This window comes from Muntiacus reevesi, chromosome 8 (assembly GCF_963930625.1).
Source record: "Muntiacus reevesi chromosome 8, mMunRee1.1, whole genome shotgun sequence".
NCBI classification, from domain to species: domain Eukaryota; kingdom Metazoa; phylum Chordata; class Mammalia; order Artiodactyla; family Cervidae; genus Muntiacus; species Muntiacus reevesi.
In genome coordinates, this window is record NC_089256.1 from 32898117 (window position 1) to 32923924 (window position 25808).

Sequence of the window (25808 nt, forward strand, 5' to 3'; positions counted from 1 at the left end):
CAGGTCTGCAGAAGCAGAGAAGGGAACAACTCTGCGTTCCCTTCATGGAGGAGCTGAGCTTTCAACTGGATTTTGAGATTAAATAGGAGTTCACGGGAAAGACAGAACAGGCGGAGCAGAGAGAGGGGACAATGTGGATGAAAACGGGAGGATGTTTTGAGCATAGCGTGCACGTTAGATGTGGCGGGAGTTCAGGCCCAAAGCTTAGGCAGGAGCCCACCTTGAAAGGTCTTCTGTGCTGTTAGGGGTTGGGGTCTTGGATTCAGACAAATGGCAGTGGGGGTGGGGCATGGAGAGTGACCAGCAGACGTGTGGGGTTTTCTTTTTTCGTCTTTTTATTTATTTCTGGCTGCATGGAGTCTTCACTGTTGCGTAGTCTCTTCCTAGTGTGGTGAGCAAGGGCTGCTCCTCACTGTGTGGGCTTCTCATTGTGAGGCTTCCTCCTGCGTTGCAGAGCGCAGCCTCTAGGGTGCGTGGGCTTCAGTAGCTCTGGTGCCTGGGCTAAGTTGCTCCAAGGCATGTGTGATCTTCCCGGAGCAGAGGTCGAACCTGTGTCTTCTGCATTGGCAGGCAGGTTCTTAACCACTGGACCACCAGGGATGTCCCAGGTTTGTGTTTTAAAAAGATGATTCTGGCCTTTAATATCATGGTTTTGGGGAGGGCAGTGGAGAGCCTGTTGGAGGCAACATACAGCATAAGGCTAAGATCTGAACTAAGCCCAGGAGTAATAGAGGAAAGGACACAGGAGAAATACTAGGAAGATACTTAAAAGATAAAATTCTATGAGATACAGCCAAAAGTGAGCATGTTTAACCTGGAGGAGATGATAAGATGAGCAGGTGTCTTCTGATCCCTGAAGGACTATGGCATCTGGCATTGCTCAAGACAGCAGAACTGGGATCAGTGGGTGGAGGTCGTGAGTAACAGTGGAAGCTATCCAACAATGGAAAGGGGTTCCTCTTTAGGTGGTGAGTTCTCTGTCCTTGGAGGTATGCAAGTCAAGCCACATTACCACCTGTCAGAGATGCTGCAATAAGGACATCTCCAACTTTGGGAGACAGGTTATACCATATAATCCCTAATGTCTTTTTGAAGTCTAAAATTCCATGATTCTTTGATCTCAATAAAAAGTCAAGCCATCTAAATGAGTTCCAAGGGACACAGATTTATATCCTTCCTAAAGGAACTCTTGAAGCTCCCCTCCAAAATAGAGAAAGGGAAGACAAATTGGCTTTGAAGCCAAACAAAAACAAACTGACTCCTAGTGCTTTTTAAATCAAAGGCTTTGGGTTTGCTTTTGATATGGAGTGAAGATTTCTTATTCTGGATATCGGAAAATCCTCAAGGACTAGCATCATATATATATCTCATCTCTAGTCCTGTTCCCACGGTCCTGAGCCGAATGCCCAACACACAGCTGATGCTCAGTAAATGTTGATAAAGAAACGGAGTGGGTGACATTGCACAGCACCCAGATCTGCCTTCGGGGTTAAGGACCCATTTCCTCGGTTGCTGGGAGTACGGTCAGCAGACAGCCTGCAGCCCCCGTCAGAACCTCGCTTGGCTGGGTGGAGCGGCCTCCCCCAAGGCCATGCCCTCCTTCCGGGGCAGCCACCATCTGGGAGCTGGTCGGTGGGAGGGCGCAGGGCCTGGCCTCCCTGCGTGCCCACCCTGCCAGCTCTGCGGGGCACCTGCAGTGCAGAGTTCCCCGTGGGGCTGCCTGGGGCCTCGGTTGTGGCTACAAGCTCAGCCCAACCCCTTCCTCTGCCCGGGCTGGCTACTTTCCTTCCTTTCTACAGGTGCTGATCCCGGTAACACTCCTGATATACCTCCTGCGCACTAATCTCCATCTCAGAGTTCGTTTATCAGGGTATCCATCCCAGGCAATGACTGTCTGAATGTGATTCCATTTAGTGTTTGACAGAAATCTGTAGAACCCAGAATGAAGGGTCCTGGGCTGTCAACAGCTTGATAAATTGTGCTCTAAAGCTTCTTCCCCGTGGGCCTTTCTGTTTCATTTGAGCTGATAGGAATAAAGCCTTTTCCACCAATGGGCGCGGCCAACCACCCTCCTCCACCCCTTCCTCTCCAGTTTTCTTACGTGTCTCACAGCTCTGACGGCTGTTTGATGTACGGGGCAAGGCCGAGCCTTCCGAGTGTGTGTTCATCGGGGGCTTGATTCATCGCTCTTTGACCTTGGTGTGTTTCCGGCTGATTTCGGATCATCATTAATCTTCCTGGGAAAGCCTCCAGGGGCTGACGGTGGCCAGGCCTATGCACTGATACAAGCAGAATTATTCACAAGTTCATGTATCATCCCCTCTTCTGACACCCTGTATGCTCTTCAAGTCGCCACAGTACTTAGAGGGAGAAGGAGAGGATGGGAGGGGAAAGTCGTGATTGTCTGAGCTTCAGCAGAGGGGCCACGGCTGCGCTGTTGGTGACATGACAAGAGAGTCCTGAGGTCTGGTTCTGCAGCAGTTGGTGACCTAGGGCTGGAGGGAGACCCTTCACAGAGGGACTGGGGCCGTTCAACATCAGGAAAATCCCTCCTAACCGTGGGCCCGCCAGTCTGTTGTGTGTGAACATCAGAACCTCACAGGTGCCTTTGCTCTCTCCAGATGTCTCCCCTGTGGAGTCTCTTTCACCTGGACAGGACCTCAGACCTCGGGTCACGCTGGGAAGCTGGAACAGATAAGAAGTGGGGAAGAGAACCACACCATAGTTGAGCAGACACACTCCAGAGCCAGGTTCAAATCCTGGTTCTACCACTTGCTACCTGGGTGATCTTGGACAAGTGACTTAAGTTCTCTGCACCTCTATTTTCTTATCTGTAAAATGAAAGTGATTGTAATAGGGTCTAATTCACAAGGTTGTCGTGGGGGTTATATGGGTTAATACATAGCTACTACTTAAAACACTCCCCTGTAGCTCAGCTGGCAAAGAATCCGCCTGCTGTGTGGGAGACCTGGGTTCGATCCCTGGGTTGGGAAGATCCCCTGGAGAAGGGAAAGGTTACCCACTCCAGTGTTCTGTCCTGGAGAATCCCATGGACTGGATAGTCTGACTCATGTGGCAAAGAGTCAGACATGACTGAGCACCTTTCATCTTCACTTAAAACAGTGCCTAGGACACAGTAAGCACTGTATGTGCTTTGAAAAATTAAAAAAAAAAATCTGTAGGAGTAACAAAATAATACATCAAGAGGAACATTTGGCCTGGAGATGGGGCCATAGGACCAGCTGCCTAAAGTCCAGAAGTCTCCACTGACAAATTCTGACCACAGGCCATGCAACCACAAAGTAAAATGTGGGCCTAAATGCTCAGAAGCTCCTCTACTAGTTTTCCTTTGTTACAAAATATGCACTGAACACATAATTTGAATGGCATGATGGATGTGCAGAGCATACAGATGTCGGCAAAATGGCCAAATTTATGCAGTATTAAAGTTGGACCCCAAGAGCTAAGAAATATAATGACACAGGAAATATGAATTTTCATAGCCACCCGAAAGGCAAATATACAATGGTTAATTTTAGTGTCTCAAACTTGCTTAAATCAATATACCGTCTAGTCCTGTTAATGGGTGAGTAAGTGTCATGGTGCAAACCACATACACATGAAGTTAATGAGTCCCAGCTGGTGAACATGACATGGAGAGCCATAGGAATATGTTTAATATGTGGACTCCTATAATGGCAGAACATGAAGAGGAGCTAAAGGGCCTCCTGATGAAAGTGAGGGAGCAGAGTAAGAAAGCTGACTTAAAGCTCAACATTCAGAAAACTAAGATAATGGCATCTGGTCCCATCACTTCATGGCAAATAGATGGAGAAACAATGGAAACAGTGTCAGACTTTATTTTTGGGGGCTCCAAAATCACTGCAGATGGTGATTGCAGCCATTAAATTAAAAGACGCTTATTCCTTGGAAGGAAAGTTATGACCAACCTAGACAGCATATTAAAAAGCAGAGACGTTACTTTGCCAACAAAAGTCTGTCTAGTCAAGGCTATGGTTTTTCCAGTGGTCATCTATGGATGTGAGAGTTGGACTGTGAAGAAAGCTGAGCACCGAAGAATTGATGCTTTTGAACTGTGGTGTTGGAAAAGACTCTTGAGAGTCCCTTGGAGTGCAAGGACATCCAACCAGTCCATCCTAAAGGAGATCAGTCCTGGGTGTTCATTGGAAAGACTGATGCTGAAGCTGAGACTCCAATACTTTGCTCACCTGATGTGAAGAGTTGACTCATTGGAAAAGACCCTGATGCTGAGAGGGATTGGGGGGCAGGAGGAGAAGGGGACGACAGAGGATGAGATGGTTGGACGGCATCACCAACTCAATGGACATGGGTTTGGGTGGACTCCGGGAGTTGGTGTTGGACAGGGAGGCCTGGCGTGCTGCAATTCATGGGGTCGCAGAGAGTCTGATACAACTGAGTAACTGAACTGAACTATAATGCTTTTAGACAAAAGAAAATGAAACACAAATTTCTCCCTTCTCAAGGCAGTATTTAAGCGTAAACCCAGAGTAACCCAACTCTTGGGGCTTTTAAGTGATAAATATGTCAGGAATATATTTTTCCAAAAATGAATCCCCAGAGGATGGCTCTTTGTGTTATCTCCCTTTGCTGAGCAGAACATCTGTGATTTAAATTGTGAAAAATAGCAAGTACAATGAATACTGCTATTAATTGTTAAAAGTGGTGTGGTTATCAGTCACTACTAGCCACTACGCTCAAGAGTTTTTTGATGGATGTAGTTTTAAAACAGGAGGAAGGGGGCAGTTGGGTTTCTGTTAAAAGCAACTCTTGTGTGTTACATGTTCCAGATATGTTAAATACAAGACTTTCCTGGTGGCTCGGATGTTAAACCATCTGCCTGCAATGTGGCAGACCGGGGTTCAATCCCTGGGTCGGGAAGATCCTCTGGAGAAGGTTATGGCAACCCACTCCAGTACTTTTGCCTGGAAAATCCCATGGGCAGAGGAGCCTGGTAGGGCTACACTCCTTGGGGTTGCCAAGAGTCGGACACGACTGAGTGACTTCCTTTCACTTTCTTTTTTTACAGTCTTTGTTTGCCATGCATTCAAGTTAAGGTAAAATCAACACAAAAGAAATAGGTGAATGGATGTATAATACTGAGATTAAAATTAGTGGGTGCAGACTAAGTCACTTCAGTCGTGTCTATTTGTGACCCTATGGACTGTAGCCTGCCAGGCTCCTCTCTCCATGGGATTCTCCAGGCAACAGTACTTCTCCAGGGAATCTTCCTGACCCAGGAATTGAACCCGGGTCTCCTGCATTACAGGCAGATTCCCTACCATCTGAGCCACCGGGGAAGCCCTTTAAAATTAGTATTAAAATATAAATAAAATGTCGAACATGTGTTAAAAAGACCAGTAACAAGCTGAGAGCCCTCTTAAGTCATTTGAGATATTCAGTTACTCTGACAGTAATAGTGGGGGCCTCCCTCCTCATAACAACTGTATTAAATACATCCTCAGTAGTGATAATATTTTTCTGTTGAGGATTAACGTGATTTTAACAGTTTCCCTATGAAAATTATCATTGATTTTGTTTTTCCCTTTTAAAAATTTTGAGTCATTCTTTCATTTCTTTTAGATCTAGACCACTTTCTGTAGCCTTTAAAAAGCTCCTGGAGTTTGGGCATTGAGCTGATAGAGTCTGAGGAATGAAACAGTCCTGTTACTATGGGTTTTGGGTCTTAGTTTCCTCATCTATGAAGGAAGTGTTTCCCAAACTGAAATACACAGTGGCTTCATTGTGGTGTAAACTCTCTATCAAGGGCTCTTGGTGGAGGTGGGGGCGGGGTAGGTGGAGGCGGGGGTACATTACATTGGAATCTCCTTCTGAGGCAGGGTCGGGGTACAGAATTTGCCTTTGGTGAGCACGTCTCTAGGATTCTGCTCGAGTCAATGTTTTCCTGAAAAAACTCTCCGTGAGGTTAGCTCTTTAGCTGCATCCCTTGCACTTCCTGTGGCCACACTGTTGAATATGGTAGCCAGTAGCCACATGTGGCTACTTAAATTTAAGTTAATTAAAATGAAATAAAAAATTCAGTTCCCCGCTCCCAGTAGACAAGTTTCCAGTGGACAAGCTGCACGTGGCCAGTGGCTACTGCACTGGGCAGTGCATGCATAGACCGCTTCCATTACTGTGGAAAGTTCAATCGGACAGTGTTGTTCCATAGTCCTGGTGTCTGGTTTTCTTTCAAAGAAAACCACTTGCTGTTTCAATAGCCAAATGAGTTAAACAACAGCAATGTTTTTGAAGTGTAATATACACACCCAAAAAGCTCATCCATTTTAAGTGAACAAGTCAATGATTTTTAGTAAATTTACCAGAGATTCTTTTCTGAAGCAGAAAACACAGAAAATGATGAAAATGACAATTCTCCCAAGAATGGTACATAGCTAACACAATTCCAGATGACAAGCAAAAAAGTTAATCCATTATACACTATGAATGGATGTCTTAGGATCTTGGAGCTTAATTCTCTCCTGAAACTCCAGGTGAAAAAGACAAAGCTATTAATAATTTGGCAGCATTTCAAATTATATAAGAGAAATATAAATAAATACAGTTGAATGTCCCTAATTCAGACAGTGGTACAACTGTACTGTAAAACCAAATTTGGCAACTATTGTGGTTATGTTGCAATATAGCACAACCTTTCCCTTCCTTCCTTCATAAACAGAAATATCTTTCTGAGAAAAGGAGACCTTACATCCATCAAATATGATTAATGTAAAACTGCTTTGAATACACTGACACACTGCACTTTTTTGTCAGTATTAATATTGCATTCCTCATGATTCAGGTATTTTCTTTGTTGTTGCATAAACATTCTTTTTAACATAGTTGTAAGGAACGTTGCATGTTGTTTTGTTTAGCATTTGTTTACTTCATGCAACCTTACAGTCTCATTTCCTTGGATATCAACAGTAGCTATAGATTGTTCTATACAGAGCATTTTATTTCATTGATTTCACACTGTTTTCTTACCCTGGCCCCTATTTAGTGCCATGTCAATATTTCCAGTGAATTGACCTTATGAGTAAGGCTACAATGATAATACCTGTTGCTTAGGTCTGAACATTTGTTCCTCCCCCTACCACCCTGCCAAATTCACAGGTGGAAATCCTTACACCCAGTGTGATACCATTAGAAGGCAGGGCCTTTGGTAGGTGATTAAAGTGAACAGGGTGGGGCCCTCATGAATGGGGTTAGTGCCCTCATAAAAATATCCCACAAAGTTCCCTAGCCCCTTCCACCATGGGAGGACACAGCAAGAAGATGCTGGCTATGAATCAGAAGTTGGGTTCTCATTGGAGAGAGGCCATGATGGCACCCTGATGTTGGACCTCCGAGCCTGGAGAACTCAGAGAAGTAAATTTATGTTGCTTATTAGCTACCTGTATTTAATATTTTGTTATAGCAGCACAAATGGGATTAGAAACTTGTATTCATTTTTTCCTTCCAGGTCATTTATAAATACGTATGTTATTTATATGTATACATAAATATATATGTATATATAAATATGTATGTATATACATGTATATAGTTTGTCAAAAATTACCATTATCTATGTTGTCTTATCCAAAATAGTAGCCATTAGCTACATGAAATATAGCTGGTCTAAACTGATATGTGCTTTAGATGTAAAATACACACTGATCTTGAAGATTAATATGAACAAAAGAATGCAAAGGATATCATTAATAATTTTTATATTGATTGTATGTTGAAATAATACTTTTGATATTCTGGATCCTATAAAACATTATTAAAATTAATTTCATCTGTCTCTTTGTACATTCAAAATGTGGCTATTAGAAATCTTAAATTACATATGTGGTTCACATTATATTAATATTTCTTTTGGATAGCACTGGTCTAATGCCTTTAAATTATTTCTGGATTTTCAATTTGTTTAATTAACTTTTGCAAATAGTTCAAAAGAATCTGAAATGCAGTACTTGGGTGCAGTCTCAAAAATGACAGAATGATCTCTGCTGATTTTGAAGGCAAACCATTCAATATCACAGTAATCCAAGTCTGTGCCCCAACCACTAATGCCAAAGAAGCTGAAGTTGAATGGTTCTATGAAGACTTACAAGACTGTCTAGAACTAACACCCAAAAAAGATGTCCTTTTCATTATAGGGGACTGGAATGCAGAAGTAGGAAGTCAAGAGTTACATGGAGTAACAGGCAAATTTGGCCTTGGAGTACAGAATGAAGCAGGCCACAGGCTAACAGAGTCTTGTCAATAGAACGCATGGTCATAGCAAACGCCGTCTTCCTTCAACACAAGGGACGAGGCTACTCATGGACATCACCAGATGGTCAATACCAAAATCAGACTGATTGTATTCTTTGCAGCCAAAGATGGAGAAGCTCTATACAGTCAGTAAAAACAAGACCAGGAGCTGACTGTGGCTCAGATCATGAATTCCTTATTGCCTAATTCAGACTTAAATTGAAGAAAGTAGGGAAAACCACTAGACCATTCAGGTATGACCTAAATCAAATCCCTTACGATTATACAGTAGAAGTGAGAAATAGATTAAAGGGACTAGATCTGATAGACAGAATGCCTGATGAACTATGGACGGAGGTTCATGACATTGTACAGGAGACAGGGATCAAGACCATCCCCAAGAAAAAGGAATGCAAAAAGGCAAAATGGCTGTCTGAGGAGGGCTTACAAATAGCTGAGAAAAGAAGAGAAGTGAAAGGCAAAGGAAGAAAGGAAAAATATGTCCATTTGAATGCAGAGTTCCAAAGAATAGCAAGGAGAGATAAGAAAGGCTTCCTAAGTGATCAGGGCAAAGAAATAGAGGAAAACAATAGAATGGGAAAGACTAGAGATCTCTTCAAGAAAACTAGAGATACCAAGGGAACATTTCATGCAAAGATGGGCACAGTAAAGGACAGAAAAAGTAAGGACCTAATGAGCAGAAGATATTAAGAAGAGGTGGCAAGAATACACAGGAGAACTATACAAAAAAGATCTTCACAACCCAGATAATCACAATGATATGGTCACTCACCTAGAGCCAGACATCCTGGAATGCAAAGTCAAGTGGGCCTTAGGAAGCATCACTACAAACAAAGTTGGTGGAGGTGATGGAATTCCAGTCGAGCTATCTCAAATCCTAAAAGATGATGCTGTGAAAGTGCTGCACTCAATATACCAGCAAATTTGGAAAATTCAGCAGTGGCCATAGAACTGGAAAAGGTCAATTTTCATTCTAATTCCAAAGAAAGGCATTGCCAAGGAGAGTTCAAACTACTACAAAATTGTACTCATCTCACACTCTAGCAAAGTAATGCCCAAAATTCTCCAAGCAAGGCTTCAACAGTATGTGAACTGAGAACTTCCAGATGTTCAAGCTGGATTTAGAAGAGGCAGAGGAACCAGAGATCAAATTGTCAATCTCTGTTGGATCATCAAAAAAATGAGTGAGGTCCAGAAAAACATCTATTTCTGCCTTATTGACATGCCAAAGCCTTTGACTGTGTGGATCACAACAAACTGTGGAAAATTCTGAAAGAGATGGGAATACCAGACCACCTTACCTGCCTTCTGAGAAATCTGTATGCAGGTAAAGAAGCAACAGTTAGAACCGGACATGGAACAACAGACTGGTTCTAAATTGGGAAAGGAGTACATCAAGCCTGTATATTGTCACTCTGCTTATTTAACTTATATGCAGAGTACATCATGAGAAATGCTGGGCTGGATGAAGCACAAGTTGGAATCAAGATTGCAGGAAGAAATCTCAATAACCTCAGATATGCAGATGACGCCACCCTTATGGCAGAAAGTGAAGAAGAACTAAAGAGCCTCTTGATGAAAGTGAAAGAGAGTGAAAAAATTGGCTTAAAACTCAACATTCAGAAAACAAAGGTCATGGCATCCGGTCCCATCACTTCATGGCAAATAGGTGGGGAAACAATAGAAACAGTGACAGATTTTATTTTCTGGACTCCAAAATCACTGCAGATGGGTACTGCAGCCATGAAATTAAAAGACGCTTGCTCCTTGGAAGAAAAGCTATGACCAACCTAGACAGCATATCAAAAAGCAGAGACATTACTTTGCCAACAAAGGTCCATCTAGTCAATGCTATTGTTTTTCCAGTAGTCATGTATGGATGTGAGAGTTGGACTATAAAGAAAGCTGAGTGGTGAAGAATTGATGCTTTTGAACTGTGGTGTGGAGAAGACTCTTGAGAATCCCTTGGACTGCAAGGAGATCCAACCTGTCCATCCTAAATGAAATCGGTCCCAAATATTCATTGGAAGGACTGATGCTGAAGCTGAAACTCCAATACTCTGGCCACCTGATGTGAAGGACTGACTCCTTGGAAAAGACCCTGATGCTGGGAGAGATTGAAGGCAGGAGGAAAAGGGGATGGCAGAGGATGAGATGGTTGGATGGGATCACTGACTCGATGGACATGAGTTTGAGCAAGCTCCGGGAGTTGGTGATGGACAGGGAGGCCTGGCGTGCTGCAGTCCATGGTCACAGAGTCAGACACAACTAAGCGACTGAACTGAACTGAACTGAATAGTTCATACCTAATTCCCATGATTCTTATAATTATTTTAATAATTTAAAGCAACTTGAAATATAACACGAGGATAATGATACCGTTAGCTAGTACTTGGTATTAATGATTTCTATGTTTACAGATGACGTGTTCCATAAATTTATAAAGTTCTATATATTTATATAATGAGAATTTTTACTTTATAGTTCATTAAACCTTTTCATTAGCTTAAAAATATTGTCATCTTTTCTAATTTTAGGCTTTGCAGGTGCCTAATTTCTGCTTTATTTATTATATATTTATTTTTCCATCTGTATTTTACAGACTTAAGCCAATTTATTCTGAGTTGACACCATTGACTTTTTTTCATTGTTTTAATAAATAACTTATTTATTTCTACTTTCTAAATATAGCTGCATTCACTTACCAAAACAGAATTTGAATTTTCATTTTTTCCTGTATTTACATATGATTTTTTTTCTTCTGGAATATAGCAAGCTAGCTTTTGTATTTGGCTTTTGCTAAGATAGTAATCCACTGTGCTTATTTTGCTTATTTTTATGGTTAATTTTTATTAAATATTTTACTATAATATACCAACTTTGCATTCTTGGAATAAATCCTGCTTTTTCCATATTGGACAATTTTCAAACCTATTACATTTTGTTTGCTAAGATTTTGCATCTTTGTTTCATTAATGAGATTTTCCAGTCCTGCTAAGGCCCAACAAATTTACTTAGGAAATATTGTTCCCTACGGAAACAAACCATACTTTAAAATATGTATTTGGGGAATAACTTAAGTAGCATAAGGGGTTATTTATTCTTCAAAAGGTAGAAAATTCTCCAGTTAGGTGTCAGGGTCATATATATCTCACTTTTCCTGATCATAGATCATGAATTAACAATATTTTCTATTCCTTGCTGCATATGTTTTTTGTTACATGTTTGTAAGAAATCATATGCACATGACTATTAAATCAATTAGCCGTAGACTTATAGCCAAGAGCAGTGTTCTTGACCTTTTTATTTTTACAGACTTAGTCGCACTCCTTATTTATTTGCTTTTACACAAAGATGTGTAATCATAACAAAGAATGACAGCTGACATTAAGTGGAAATTTGCTCTACACCAGAAATGCAGTGGGTTCATTATCTTCTTTCCATCCTCACAGAAACTCCAGAAAGTAGACGCTATGTTAAGCCTCACTTTATAGATGAGGAAGGTGAGGACTTGAGAGATGACATCTTTTTCCCAAGGTCACCCAGGCAATTAAAATTAAACTGGAGCTCAAACCCAGGCTTGTTTGATTCCAAAGGCATGACCAGCATAAAACACAATGAAGCTTATGGTATGAATAAGCACAGAACAGGAGCACATTTGCACACCCTCACCCAGTCCTCCCCTTGGCTTGGTTTAGTGTGAAACCCAGCTGGTAAGTAAGAGTGTGAGAGAAATTAACACCCCCACTCTTTTTTGACCCAGTTACCCGAAGGTGAACTGGTGATGAATAAATGAATTACCCTTGGCCTCAGAAAATAAGCCTTCAAATCTCTGCATCGCTGAGTTTGATCAAAACTCCTAGGATGGAAGATCCTTCTGCTGAGTCCAGGTCACAGAAGTGTAGGTCCCTCAGCCCTCACTTCCCTGCTTCACATCATCCAAAGCATCTCGAATTTAAGGGCTGAGATGATGTTTTATTAACACAAGCCGGAGAGTTCAGCTTCCTCTTCCTCCATCCCCACGTATCCTCCACTGCCTCCATCTGAAGAAGGGGGACATATATTCTACGAATACCCTGAGTGCTTGTTAACAAAATTTTTAGCTATTTTAATTGTCTTCTCCCTGATTATACTAATTTGTAATCTCTCCTTTTCATTAGGCCAATGATTTATCAATTTTGTCCATTTTGTGAAAATGCAAACTCTTATTCTGTTGGTTTACTGTGATTATTCCTCCTTTATTTAAAAACTTCCTGTTGTGTTTTTTATTTTCCTACTTTAGTTTGGTTCATTACCTTATTCTTTTTTAAAACTTCTTTAGGCACAGAATTAATTCGTGATGTTTCTATCCTCATTTTATTGTTAATATATATTTAAGGAGATACATTTTCTGAGCACATTTCTGTCAGCATCTTATTAATTGGAAGTATTTGTTGTGCTTATATGGTTGCTATGTTAAAAATATTTTTGCTGCTGTAGTTTTCCTCTATGTAATTTAATACAGGATTTAAAATTTTAATTTCCATTTGATTTGTTTCTGCAGAATTTTATTTTTCCTACTGAATTATAATTGTATTGTTATGTTGTGGTGTGAGAATATGGTTTCATAGATTGCATGCTATTGTTTTCTGCATTAACTAATTTCATTTTTCTGTCCCAGTATATGATTAATTTGTATGACTAGAAAGAATCTTTATGATCCCTTGCCCTGTGATTCAATACTTTCCCTGTCTTTTAGCTCTAACTTTATTCCTTATATTTTTCAGCTATATTTTCTCTTTATACACACACTGCTATATTCTTTTAGTCCTGAAATCTACAATTTCTATGAGTTTGTCCTTGTACTCAGCCAGCTTTGCCTTAGTCAAGGACTGGCTCCAAGGTCATTCCAACACATGCATTATTACAGGGTCCTACTCTCAGAGGGACACTGTACTCAGCTAGAAGCTCTGCTGCTACTGTTTTGAAACTCTTAGTAATTTCTGAGCAAAAGGTCTTGCATTTCCATTTTGCAATGGGCTGCTACAAATGATGTGGCTGGTCCTGCTTGTTCCTTATATCCTGAGACTTTGCGGAACTCATTTTTCTTAACAAGCTGCTTGCAGTTGATTTGTTGGATTTCCTAGAAAAGCCATTCCATCATTTATATGAGAGCCTCTTCCAGGGCTTCCCTGCTGGCTCAGCTGGTAAAGAATCTGCCTGCAGAACGGGAGACCTGAGTTTGATCCCTGGGTTGGGAAGATCCCCTGGGGAAGGGAAAGGCTACCCACTCCAGTATTCTGGCCTGGAGAATTCCACGAACTGTATAGTCCATGGGGTTGCAAAGAGTCAGCCACGAGTGAGTGACTTTCACTTCACTGCCAGCTAGGCAGCTTTGGACAAGCCCTCTGGTTAACTCTTGCCCACCGGCAGGGTGAAATCCCTGCTGAAAGTCCTCTTGCCTCCTTCACGTAACGTCAAGTGTTCTTTCGTTACTTCCAGAGGCGCTGGAGGAGCTTGCGGTCAGCTGTCCCCCCGATGAACCTCAGCTCAGGCCTCAGCAGGACTTCTACCTCGAGCCACAGCAGAAGCTGAAGTAAGCCGGGCCCCTCGCCTCGCCCCCTCCCGCGGCCGGGACCCCCAGCCTTCCCGCCTCTCACACAGAATGGACAGGGCTTGCTCCCTCTTCTGCTCTTCGCTTGTCTGCCTTAACTGCGCACATTGTCTGAGGGGCCCAGATTTGCTTCCCTTCCAACACGGCCATTCTCATGAGGAGCCATGGAGGTATACATCCTGGAGTCAGAACTGCCTCCGGGCAGGATGGGGTTAAAGCCAACTGGAGCATTCCTGAAAATCTTATCTTGAGATGGGCTTGTCTCATATCTGTGGGCCTGAGGCAGTCATTTCACCTGTCTGAGCCTTCTTTACCTGCTTGCCTGCTAAGTCGCTTCAGCCATGTCTGACTCCATGCGACCCTAAGGACTGTAGCCCGCCAGGCTCCTCTGTCCAGTGAAATTCTCCAGAAAAGAATACCAGAGTGGGTTGCCATGCCCTTCTCCGGGGATCTTCCTGACCCGGGGATTGAACCTGAGTCTCTTATGTCTCCTGCACTGGCAGGCGGTTCTTTACCACTAGTGTCACCTGGGAAGCCATATAGTGTTAGCTGCTGTCACATCTGACTCTTTGTGACCCCAAGGACTGCAGCCCGCCAGGCTCCTCTGTCCGTGGGATTCTCCAGGCAAGAAGACTGGTGTGGGTTGTCATTTCCTCCTCCAGGGCATCTTCCCAACCCAGAGATGAAACTTGGGCCACCTGCATTGCAGGGGGATGCTTTACCGCCAGATGCACCAGGGAAGAGGAAATGATAGTAGCTCTGTATCAGCCTGTCTGTGACCGTGAGGGTTAGGGTTCAGTTCTCTTCAGTTCAGTCGCTCATTTGTGTCCGACTCTTTGCAACCCCATGAAACGCAGCACGCCAGGTCTCCCTGTCCATCACCAACTCCCGGAGTTCACCCAAACTCATGTCCATCGAATCGGTGATGCCATCCACCCATCTCATCCTCTGTCATCCCCTTCTCCTCCTGCCTTCAGTCTTTCCCAGCACCAGGGTCTTTTCCAATAAGTCAGGTCTTTTCCAATGAGTCAGTTCTTCGCAGCACGTGGCCAAAGTATTGGAGTTTCAGCTTCAGCATCAGTCCTTCCAATGAACCCTGCTCACAGAAATCCTACCTCCAGATCCTGGAGACAGAGTCTTGATGAAACAAATCCATAAAACTTGAATCCCCAAGCAGGTCCGCCCCAGGGATCATTTATTCACCCCCGAAGGGCATATGTTTAGGCCTGGATTAGGGTTGAGAGGCTGCTTCTCAGATGTCCTGCTCTTCCCAAGATGCCCACGTGGCCTGCCCTGAGGCCTGAAACGATGAGCATTTGCCGAGGGACACTAGCCGATCGATAAGTGTTCCCTCCCCGCCCTCTACTCAGGCCAGAATCAAGCAGCACTCTAGAGCCAGCCCCATTAGGAACACACCAATTCCACTAATGCTTTCTTTCATTTCAATGCATTGGAATAATCCCGTTTCCAAACCAGTAGCTGCGTTCCTCATCCACCTTTCCAGATAGATAAATGGTTTCCCCAGTACAGTTACTGGTCGCTGGGCTAGCCTCTGTTTCCTCTTGACGAGATCGCAATTTAGAAGCACACAATTTCTGTCCTCTCGTGGTTTTATGTTTCTTTCTCTTAAGAATCATTAGTTTGTGAGATGCGCTGGAAAGACTAAAGAGTTTTTACAACACACAGTGTGCTGACCGGCGGGTGAGTGGGCAGTCTCGGAATCCCCAAGCCAGTGTAATGTACGTTGAAGTCAGTTGTCAGCATTGTTAAGGGGATGGAGTGTGTATATTCCAACAAATATCCATGTTTTGCAATTGAGTAGACACTTACTACATTCAAAGTGAAAATAAAGGGGGTCATTGACTGGGGTTCTGAAATGTAGGGGCATGGAAACTTTTACTGTTAAATGGTTTTCACACCCCAAACTCACCTTTTTGGGGACCAGTGAGAAGGGAAGTACATTAAATATAGATGAGGCTGAGACTTCCTGTGTGTGCCGGAGAAATCTCGTGGGTCTAATTGACCTTTGGGGGAAATGACTTGTGAGCTCAAATTGCTCCTTTTGAATCAGCATTCCTGGCTGGCCTCCTTTGACACTTGTCAGCGTTGGTCTGCATCCATCCCAGGGGGCAGGTTGGGAGGTAGGGCAGCCGTTTTCTTCCCTGTGTGACCAAAGAGGATAATGAAATCCCTAAGGTTTAAAGGATTTGTCTTATGACAAACAGTGACCAAATGGCAAGGGTTCTGACTGGAGCTCCCAGCCAAAGCATCTCAGGTCCGGGGGCTGAGTCACTCAGCCAGACTGCTTCCTAACACCCTGCCTTAGACAGAAGGTTTGAATTTCCCTGCAAGAGTGAGAACAGTAGACTGTTGGAACAAAATGTTTATACACCATTGCGGAGAAAGGGGCTTATGAAAGACTTAAGATTTAAGCTGTGTGTTTAAAAGGAAAAAGAAGGCAGAGCAGAGATGGTTGGGCTCATTTTTATGGCTGAAATGTCAGTGTAGATTAATTTGGTCTTTGCAGGGAGAATGGATGAATTAAAGAAAACAGAGATGATGGATCAGTGTGCAAAGTGTTTATGGAGGCAATAAGCCTGAGTTTGACACTGGAGAATATGGTGATAACATGTTTTATTTTGGATACAACCTAGAGTTAAAAACCCAAGGTACCCATTATCGGACCTAGAGACTGAAGGTGATTTAAAATGACTCCACCTACTCTAATTGTGTTAACATTGTACTCTACTAAACACTTTAATTTCCCCTGTTACATACAGAGCAAGACAGCATCAAAGAAGTTACTATGTCAGGGAAAGAACCATTTTATAATTCACCAAATGGAGAATCTTCCCAGAGAAGAGACTGTCCTGGGATAAAGACAAACCAGGGAACGTAATTTAAACAGTAGGAAAAGTGGACAAATTAAACGCAACAATTGAACTCAGACTATGGGAATGCAAAGGTGTTCCATCTCAAGACACAAGTGATAGAAAAATCACTTCTCTACTCAGAAGTACGTAGCTTGGGAAAGAGCTGACACGTGACATTACATGCAATAGTAATTCCACTAAAATGAAGACAACCAAGAATGGGGGAAAAAAAAATAACACAGTCAAAGAAACAAAAAACCCAACATGTAATTGGACTTTTAAAAATAGTTTTAAAAAAATTTGTGACTAAACACCCAGAGTCAGCAGGTCAAAGGAATCATTCATATGACCCTTTGCCTTCAGGCTGGAGTGGTCCATACCATCCCGGTAGATAATTGCCTACCCTATTCTTAAGGTCCTTGTGCAAATGAAATTCCAGGGCCCTCCGGTGACGAGGACCCGCCCCTCGTGGCACAGGATTTCCTCTCCGTGGAGCCGAAATCCCCGTGGCCCTGATGTATCCACTTCCTCTTGCTCTTGTGCTAGTCCCCATTGAGTTCAAGGTCCTCTGTTTATATGATCACATGACGTGAAAGATCACTTAAGGCTCCCTCCCTTTAAGGGCTTAACAAAGGTTTGATAAGGCAAGAAGCATTTGCACAGCAGTTGGAGTCAAGGCAAGGGACTTGCATGGGTCTGAGTTTTGGCCCCCGGCTTCCCCAGAATGGTCTTCTGAACCCTGTTCAACAAGCCAGTCCATCGCTTCCTTACAGCCTCAGTTCACTCAGGTCTTGCTCCCACCCCAAGCCCCCTCCGAGGTGTTACTGTGCACCCAGACTGATCACAAAACTGCGTGGGAGGCTCTCAATCTCTTTGCCCTTGCCCCAGATTCCTTCTGTTTTCTGAGTTTCAGGGGTGGTGTTGTGCGCCCTGAGCCCTGCGTCCACCTCCTGGGTAACAGGACTTACCCGCCTTTGCTCTCTCCCGTGGTCTCCACGTGTCTCTGCTGAAAAGGCCAAGGTGGCATCCGGCTAACTTTTTGCTTACGTGTATGGGAGAGGATGCTGTCTAGGGAAGCTGCCTTCTTTTGCCAGCCAACTTACACATTTTCACAGCAGCCTTCTGGAGATTTCTGTCTTCTCTCTGGGTTGTTACTGCTAATGGTGGGAGTTTCTAACTCATTAAGAAGGGAGCTGGGCAGTGTGCCAAGCTGGATGGGGCCATGTTTTTGGTCTAGTCAGGTTTTGCTGCAATCGCACCTCTCAGAGCTAGGTCAGGATTTTTACTGACCTATGGCAGGGCTGGGAGGGCTCCTTTAATTGATTCTTTGAGACTACTTTTAAAATTGGAACTGTAACACATGCACAAAGGGAAATAAACCTCCATCTGACCCCAAACTCTCAGTTGCCTCCCCTGATAGCACCAAGTACAGTCCTTTCCACAAAGTATACGTATGTTTAAAAGACAAAAGCTTTGTGGATGCATTTATTTGTAATAGATAATATGGGGAAACAAGACTAAAAGTCAGAAGGCATAGAATAACACATAGTCAGCATATCCAAGGAAAGAGACCTCAAGGGACTTCCCTGGCAGGCCAGTGGTTAATTAAGGCTTTGCCTTCCAATGCAGAGGCTAAGGGTTCAACCCCTGGTTGGGAAGATGAGATTCCCACATGGCTTGCGGCCAAAAAGCTAAAATACAAACAACAGAAGCAATATTGTAAGAAATTTAATAAAGACTTTTAAAATGGTCCACATTAAAAAAAAAAATCTTTAATAGAAAAAGAGGCCTTATGAGGAAAGAAAAGATTTTATAAGGATATGAAGGACAAACATGGATTTTCAAAAAAGGTGTATTAAAATCAACAAATTTATTGAGGAGCTATTTATGTTCAGGTTCTGGGGTGGTACAGAAAGCCTAAAGGTGAATCCTATACTGTGCTAAGTGCTTTAAGAGCCAAGAGGAGCAACATACAATGTCTTTTGGAGTCAGAAACATCTGTGCATAGGAGGAAACATTGTGTTTCTTGAAGGATGCCTTTAAGTCTTGCAGTGGAGGGAGGGAAACAGGAATTCTAAACCTAGCAAATACCATGAGCAACAGAGGGTGAGCATGCACAGCTTTTTGGGGAAGTAGTCAGTGTGACTAGTTTGGAGGAGGCATATCTGGCTAGGATGTGATTCCAGAATGGAAGCCAGGGCCCAGGTTAATATGGGCCGTGAGGGCCTAAGGAGAATGAAGTTTGTCTTGAATTGGAACCTGTTGAAGACTTTCAGGTTGAGAAGTGGTCCCTCCAGGGACAATTCTGATAGTGGTTTGAGAACTTGACTGAAGCTGGGAGGGACTACAGCCGGGCAGGATTAGGAGGCTGCTGCGACAGTCCAAGCCAAGTGTGATGAGACCATAAACCAGGCCTTGCTGGTGGAAATGGTTTGAGAGACCGTTATGGACTGATTTACACATTTACCTGTTCCTTAACAGTTAAGTGGACCAGGGGGATGCAAGGACTTGAGGCCCATTCTGAGTTACTCAGGAAGGCCGCTGTGTAGGTATGCTGGAGAAAGAAATACGGAGCATGGGAGAACAGGTGTGTGCAGTACGAGCTTAGGGACCTAAAGCTAAGGCATGTTGAGCATGACATTTCTGGGGCCAATCAGGCCCAGCATCTCAGCAGAGAAATAGTTTCTTTGCTATAAGGAAAGTCAGCATCATCAACTGTTTCACAAAGGTCAGGAAAGCTGGAGATTTAAAAAGTAGCCATTGTGTTGGTTAATTAGGATGTCAGTTTTGACCTTTGGGAGGGCAGTTTCAGTAGAAGAGAAAGGAAGTCAATTACATAGACTGGTAACTGAAAACTTGGCAGCGTGTCATTCCTATTTAAATATAGAAGGAAAGCAACTAGTGGAGAGAGAAATGGATGAGGACACCGGACCAAACAAGGCAGGAGAGACAGGACAGCAGCCCCGGTAGGGCCAGGTTCCAAAAAGAGAGAAGCAGCGTCTCTGCCTCGGGGTTTTAACCTTTCATCCCAGAATCTGTGTCTTTGCCTCGGGGTTTCACCTTTCCTCCCAGAATCTCCTTACTGGTGCTGCAGCCGTCACACTGGCCGTGGGGGTGGGGGAAGGCACGCCTCTTTCTTTCACTAACCATCTATACCTGTATCCACGATGGTGAGCTGGGAGGAGGTATGATACCTAACCCCTCCTCACTGGTAGGTTGGGGGAGTCCACCACATAGAGCCAAGCAAGATCCCTCTCCTTAGATCCCCCATTTCTGGCCTCAGGGGTTTCCCTGGGGGCACCCATGGAACTTGAGATACCAGACCTAAGAGCAGGTAGACCAGAAAGATGGAAGCATTTCCTCTTTGGTCTAAGAATGCTTTCCTAAACCTTGTCCTTACCTGATGGACACTGAGACTGGGCACTCCTCCAGGGAAGACCCCACTCCAGCTTTCACCCAAAGGAGGGTTACCAAACCCTTCAGTACCCTCCACCCCTGCAAAAAAATTAAAAAGTCATATCAGAACAGAGGAGTTCAATAATCGTACAAGACATTCATAGCTCATTCTGACGTGATGTGAGGTTAGCTCAAGACATGGGGTGGTGGGTTAGGTAAAGATAAATGGGATGGAGGAAAAGTGAAACCAGTTTATTTCTTGACAGGTCTTACTGCCTCTGTGAAATCGGATTGTAGGACTACTGCTGAGATGGAGGGGCAGTGGGTGAGTGGGGATTTGGAGAGGAACAGTTTGGAAAATGGAAATTGGAGGCAGTTAGCAAAGAGGAACATACCACTTTCATAGCAGCAAAGGCCCCACTGAACCCAGAAATCAAACACCTGTCCAGTCAGCAGAACTTAGGATTTTTTTTTTCCCTCCAGCAGAGTGGCAGCCGGGGGCAAGCAGAGGGAGAGTCATGCTTGGATTCATGCAAAGTGTAGAAGGTGAGCTACACCTGGGCTGCTGCTGAGAATGTGGTTCGAAGTCTTGGTCAGGAGGTAGAGACAGGAGTGCTGATGAACTTGAGAGAGTGATGGGTGGGGGGAGTACAGGTCTTACTGAGGCTGGTAGGTGGCACATCTGGGGGAAGGAAGGGCAGAGCTGTTGGCTAGACCACGGGTTGTTTTTTCCTTTGACTGTGCGGGGTCTTTGTTGCAGCACAGGGGCTTGTCTAGTTGTGGAGCACAGGCTCGAGACCGAGCGGACTAAATAGTCGGCATCTAGGCTTAGCTGCCCTGCAGCATGTGGAATCTAGTTCCTTGACCAGGAATCAAACCCACATCCAATCTCTGCACTGGAAAGCAGATTCTTAATCACTGGACCACCAGCGAAGCCTCAGAGATGTGTTTCTGAGTTTCAGCTTTCAGAGACGAACTAGTTCTGGGGCTGGAATGTGCGAGTGGAAATGCAAAGGGGAGAAGGTTGGGAGTCATCCACCCCACACTGGGATGCAGCAAATGATGTGGTCATCAGACTTCCTCCACCCCTGAAAACAATCTGTGCTTGGAACTCAGATTAACAAGATCTAAACACACGCCAAATTTGGGAGGCTTTGCTACACTTTGCTTACCATGCAGTTAGCAGCTGGGCAGGAAAACATAAGCCTCTGTGTAGACCTTATGTGTGACCTTGTTTTGTGGGTGTCCTTAAGAGAAGGCACTAACCCAATATCAAGTTTTCTATTCTAGATTGCTGGTTTCTCTGAAAAGATTAGATGATCCAAGTGGCACTGGGTCATGATTTCCTCTTGGTAGCAATGAGTCCTCACCAGGGTATCTGAGTCCCCACGGCTCCATAATGCTGCCTCTCACCTGGTTATCCACACCATCTTTCCTAGAGTTAGGAGGGAAATGAAATATTTCCTAAAACCAAGGCACTTTTAAAAACTGGAAAACCAAAGATGAGTCAGGATTCCTCTGTATTTGACATGCAAATATGTCACTGCTGAAAACTATAAATTATGATGGTATTAGGAAACAAATCCTTCCAGCTTTACCTGTTATATTTACCTGGCTCCTACAAGCACTTGAGCTTGCAATGATTCCTGTAATGAAATAACAGCAGAAATACAACCACACACATGAACGTTTACAAAAGCAGTGCAACAAGTGACAGTAACTTTTAGAGCAAATCATATGGTTACTTTTGCTAATAAAATAATCCTATTGAATCTCCGGTAATTAATAGGTTCTCTCAAAGTGCTACCTAACTCAATAGCCACTGAAAACAACTTAATGAATTCACGCAGTGGCTCCTCAGAGGCTGGAAATTGTTGATGTAATTCCCTGAGTGCCTAACTTCTTGGCAGCTATATACACGTGTAGGATGGATCCAAGAAAAATGGGTGAAGGATCTTCAGTGTCAGAGGAGAGGAAGAATACAAAAATGAAAGTTGTTGGCAGGTCTAACTTGCCTCATGGGTGCCGAGGAAGAAAGGCAATTGCTACATATCTCTTGCTGAGGCGCATGAAAAAATACACATAACCCCAGCCCTTAGGACCACAATAGATTCAAATCAACATCTAGGATTAATTTAGGAAGCAAATAGGTAGCCAGCGTGGACCAGTACATTGATTTAATCTGGTGTTTCCTTAAAGCATTTTGGTCTTCTACTTTCTGCTGTAGTTAACGCTCACATTAAACATATGGGGAGCAGTCAAATATGAAGCCTAGAATTGTACTGCATCTTGAAAGAAATACAGAAATAAAATCGGATAGAGGTTTGAGAAATGGAAATTATCATCACACATTGGAAAAAATAATCTGAAGGCCAAGTGTTCAGTGAGTCAGAAAAATTTAAAGTCGTAATGTTAGAGGCTGCGAACTGGAAACTAGATACAAATTCATAACCTACAAGGATATCAGTGACGGCAAGAAGTCAGTAACCAGCGTCAGTGTTATTTTGGGAGGCTGCAGGAAGGCTATTACGGACCAGGGAGCATGCAGTGCCCATGTTTGAGGCATCGGATTTAAGATACAAACAAACAACATCACGCCATCAAGGGTGACAACAATGATTAAAAGCCCAAGCAGATTGAAATCTGAAGAAAACTTAGAAGAGACAAATTGATGGCATGACAAAAAAAAAACCATGAGATTTTTAGAGGTATAGATTTACTTTAAACATTATGAACAAATGATTCATCAGCATCTTACCATTGGTATACAGAGACAACAAATTGGCATAAACACCATATTCAGGATGAGCATTTTACTAATGTCTTGCCTATCTCTTATTGTCCAACTCTGAAAAGTCATCGGAAGGGACCATTAGACGTATTTGCTGAGAGATGACTGTGATATTTTGGCTCCTTTTCCAGTTCGAACTTCTATGAATTTTACAATGCCATTAAAAACACTTCAGCAAGAATTTTGGCAAAATATTTACAATTTTTTTCAATAGCACTGCTCATGGAGCAGGAGAAGTGGAAAGCAATCACTTAGTAACTGTGGAGAAACAAGCAGAAAGGAGGAGGAACAACTGCTTCCTGTGCTGCTTGGGATGAAAAAAAAAAATCAGAGTTTAGCTATTTAAAAAGCCTGCTGGGGGTTGAGCACTGTCTGTGTGCTGGGAACATGCTGCTTCCCATGGCCACCGGGGAAGAATGGTACCTACAGGCTGGCCATGTGTGTGATGCAGAAGTACACCTCCAACACCTGCAGGCATGTGACCAACGGCTTGTGGAAGGCGGCACTTAGGGGGATAAAGAGGAACCTGGCGCAGGCCTTGGGCTTCTGGCATCATTCGGCACAGTCTGCCAAGATGCTTTGGGAAACGTTTTAATTTAAATGCCAAGTCTATTTCAATGACGTCTCCCTGGTTTGACCTGTTGGGAGTTCAGAGTGAGATGGATAGGTGTTCATTTTGGAAGCATCAGGAGAATCAGATGGTGGTTTTAGAAAGAGCACCCTGTAGATTTCAATCTATATGTCCCCCCTCACCCTAGGAAACTTGTAGTATGAGTTGCAAAGATATGACTCTCATAGTATATTACTGGTGATTGATAAATGCAGGAAAAGTTTGGAAACATCTTCAGGTGTTTACTCAAAATATCAAAATTAGAAAGCTTTAAGGATAAAGGCCTAGCATTCTTCCTTTCCTCCTCACAGCATACTCACAGGCTACTACGACTACACATTTGATAAGACAGCTTCAGAACCTGATTTGAATTATTTGAATATATTTTTCCGCAAAAGTATCACAAGGCAGAAAAAAAAAAATGGACCCAAACTAGAAAACAGGACAGAAAGAAAGAAAGAAAAGGGATAGGACTGAATAAAACATTCAAACATTGTTGTCCATTGATGTGATACTAGATGTTCACAAGTAGGCCCAGATTTGCAAGAGAGGGATAAAAGTCTGTATGATAGGTTATGAAAACAGGAATCCAGATCAGAAGAATCAAAACACCCCCAAGAATAACAGAAAGGTATCTGAAGTTGCTTCAGAGGCAGGGAAGAGGGTGTGGGTATGTATGGAAAGCTGTTTCCTCCTCAGAGGCGCCTTGGCAGTTGGCTACAACATCATGCTAATAAAAGCAAGGTCTTTAAGTTCACCCCCCAGCGGACCGGCAGTTTCTCCTTCGCGCCCTGCGGGAAGCGTGTTCCGGAAAAGGAAACAGGCGCTGGAGAAGCGCTGGGGCGCGGGGAGAGGGCTGGAAGATGCGGGCAGGGCGTTTGGGGTGGAGAGGGGGGCGCCGAGCTGGGGATGTGAGCCGTGTCTGGCTCCAAGGGTGGACAGCAGAGGTGGAGGGGGGTGTTGGCGCGGGGCAGTGGGAGACAAAAAGAGACAACATCGGGGTGTTCACGCCGCTGACTCGACCTGAAATACTGGGGGAGGGAGGAGAAGGAAGGACCGGAGAGGCCTGCTTAGCCATCCAAGTAGGGTTCTTCTCCCAAATCGGAGGCTGACCCCGGGCGCGGGCTGCGGAAGGCCGGACCAGCGGGCATCCCTGGCGCCCGGCTCAGGGAGGGCGCCGGGGGGCTGACGATGTGACGAACCCCTGGGGGCCCGGGCCGGGCTCTGCCCGCGTCCCCGGCTTCTCGCCTCTTAGCTGTCCCCTCCCCGACCCCAGCGTCCTTGCCACGGGTTGACCCCGCTCACAGAATGCTCGGTTCAGGAGCCCGAGAGAACCGAGCCGGTTTCTGCACGTGCAGCGGGTCTGGCCGGCGGGGCAGCCCCGAGGAGAAGGCCCTGGGGCCTCGTCCCGCGCGCCGGGCTGAGCCGGCCCGTGGCCTGCACGCTCGCTGCCCCTCGGGGCGCCGGCGGCTGACGGGCGGTTGCCAGAGCTCCGGAGGGGCCAGGGGCCTCCGTCGACCCTCGGCCGCCCACCGTCGCCGTCTGCTGGGCAGCGAGGTCCCCACGGCCCGATGAGCCTGCCCAGCGGAAGCGGCCGCGACGGCGGCGACCTGGAGCTGGAGCCGGGCTGCCGCGGTGCGTCCGGGGAGGGGAGGGTCCCCGCGGCCCGCAGGGGGCGGCGCTGAGCCCCGAGGAGGCGGCGGGGCGGGCGGGTCCCGGGTGCCCTGCCCGCCCTGCGCTGACCCCGGGGTACGCGGCGGACCCGGCGCGCGTCAGCCTCCAGGGGTTGGGGTCCGGGGAGACCCCCCCCCGCCCGCCCGGGGCCGCGGGGGCCTTGGGAGGCGCCTCCGCGTGGCCGAGGCGCGTCAGGGCGCCCGCTGCTGCCCCGAGCCCGAGGGGGGCGCCCCGTCCCCCCGGGCCGTGCGGCGTTCTTGGCGCCCGCGGCGGCGCGTGTGCCGGGCGTGTTTCCGTCCCGGGTGCCGCTCCGGCTTGGGGCGCCTCGTCCCCCCGGGAAGGCGCCCCGTCCCCCGCGGTGGGTGCCCGGTGTCCCCCTCAGTGGGCGCCCCGTCCCCGTGTGGGCGCCCCGTCTCCAGGAGAGCGCCTCGTCCCCTCGGTGGGCGCCCCGTACCCGCTGTGGGTGCCCGGTCCCCTGGAGGGCGCCCCGTCCCCCGGGGTGGGTCCGCGCGGTGGGTGCCCGGTGTCCCCCGCGGTTGGGTGCCCCGTCCCCTGGAGGGCGCT

General features: G+C 45.2%; 2 protein-coding genes across 4 annotated transcripts in view; one reads left to right on the plus strand and one right to left on the minus strand.

Annotated features, from left to right (window-relative positions):
- Positions 1–24334, minus strand: LOC136173625 (uncharacterized). Of its 3 annotated transcripts, XM_065943330.1 has the most exons (6): positions 21768–24334; positions 21342–21604; positions 20174–20268; positions 15831–16062; positions 2102–2685; positions 907–1015 (listed from the first exon to the last, which is right to left on the minus strand). In XM_065943330.1, exons 2-5 carry the CDS (start codon positions 21369–21371, stop codon positions 2362–2364), a joined length of 681 nt encoding a protein of 226 aa, XP_065799402.1. In that variant the 5' UTR covers positions 21372–21604; positions 21768–24334; the 3' UTR covers positions 907–1015; positions 2102–2361. The 3 variants fall into 3 exon arrangements, with proteins under 3 accessions (XP_065799401.1, XP_065799402.1, XP_065799403.1); XM_065943329.1 differs by lacking the exon at positions 907–1015 and adding an exon at positions 1–673 and having other exon boundaries at positions 21342–24334; XM_065943331.1 differs by having other exon boundaries at positions 2102–2279; positions 21342–24334.
- Positions 24335–25541: 1207 nt separating this feature from the next.
- Positions 25542–25808, plus strand: part of PLCL2 (phospholipase C like 2) — a 210590-nt gene continuing 210323 nt past the window's right edge. Inside the window, exon 1 of the mRNA XM_065943320.1 lies at positions 25542–25683. The gene's annotated coding sequence lies outside the window, so the exon portion shown is untranslated. The remainder of the gene's footprint in view (positions 25684–25808) is intronic.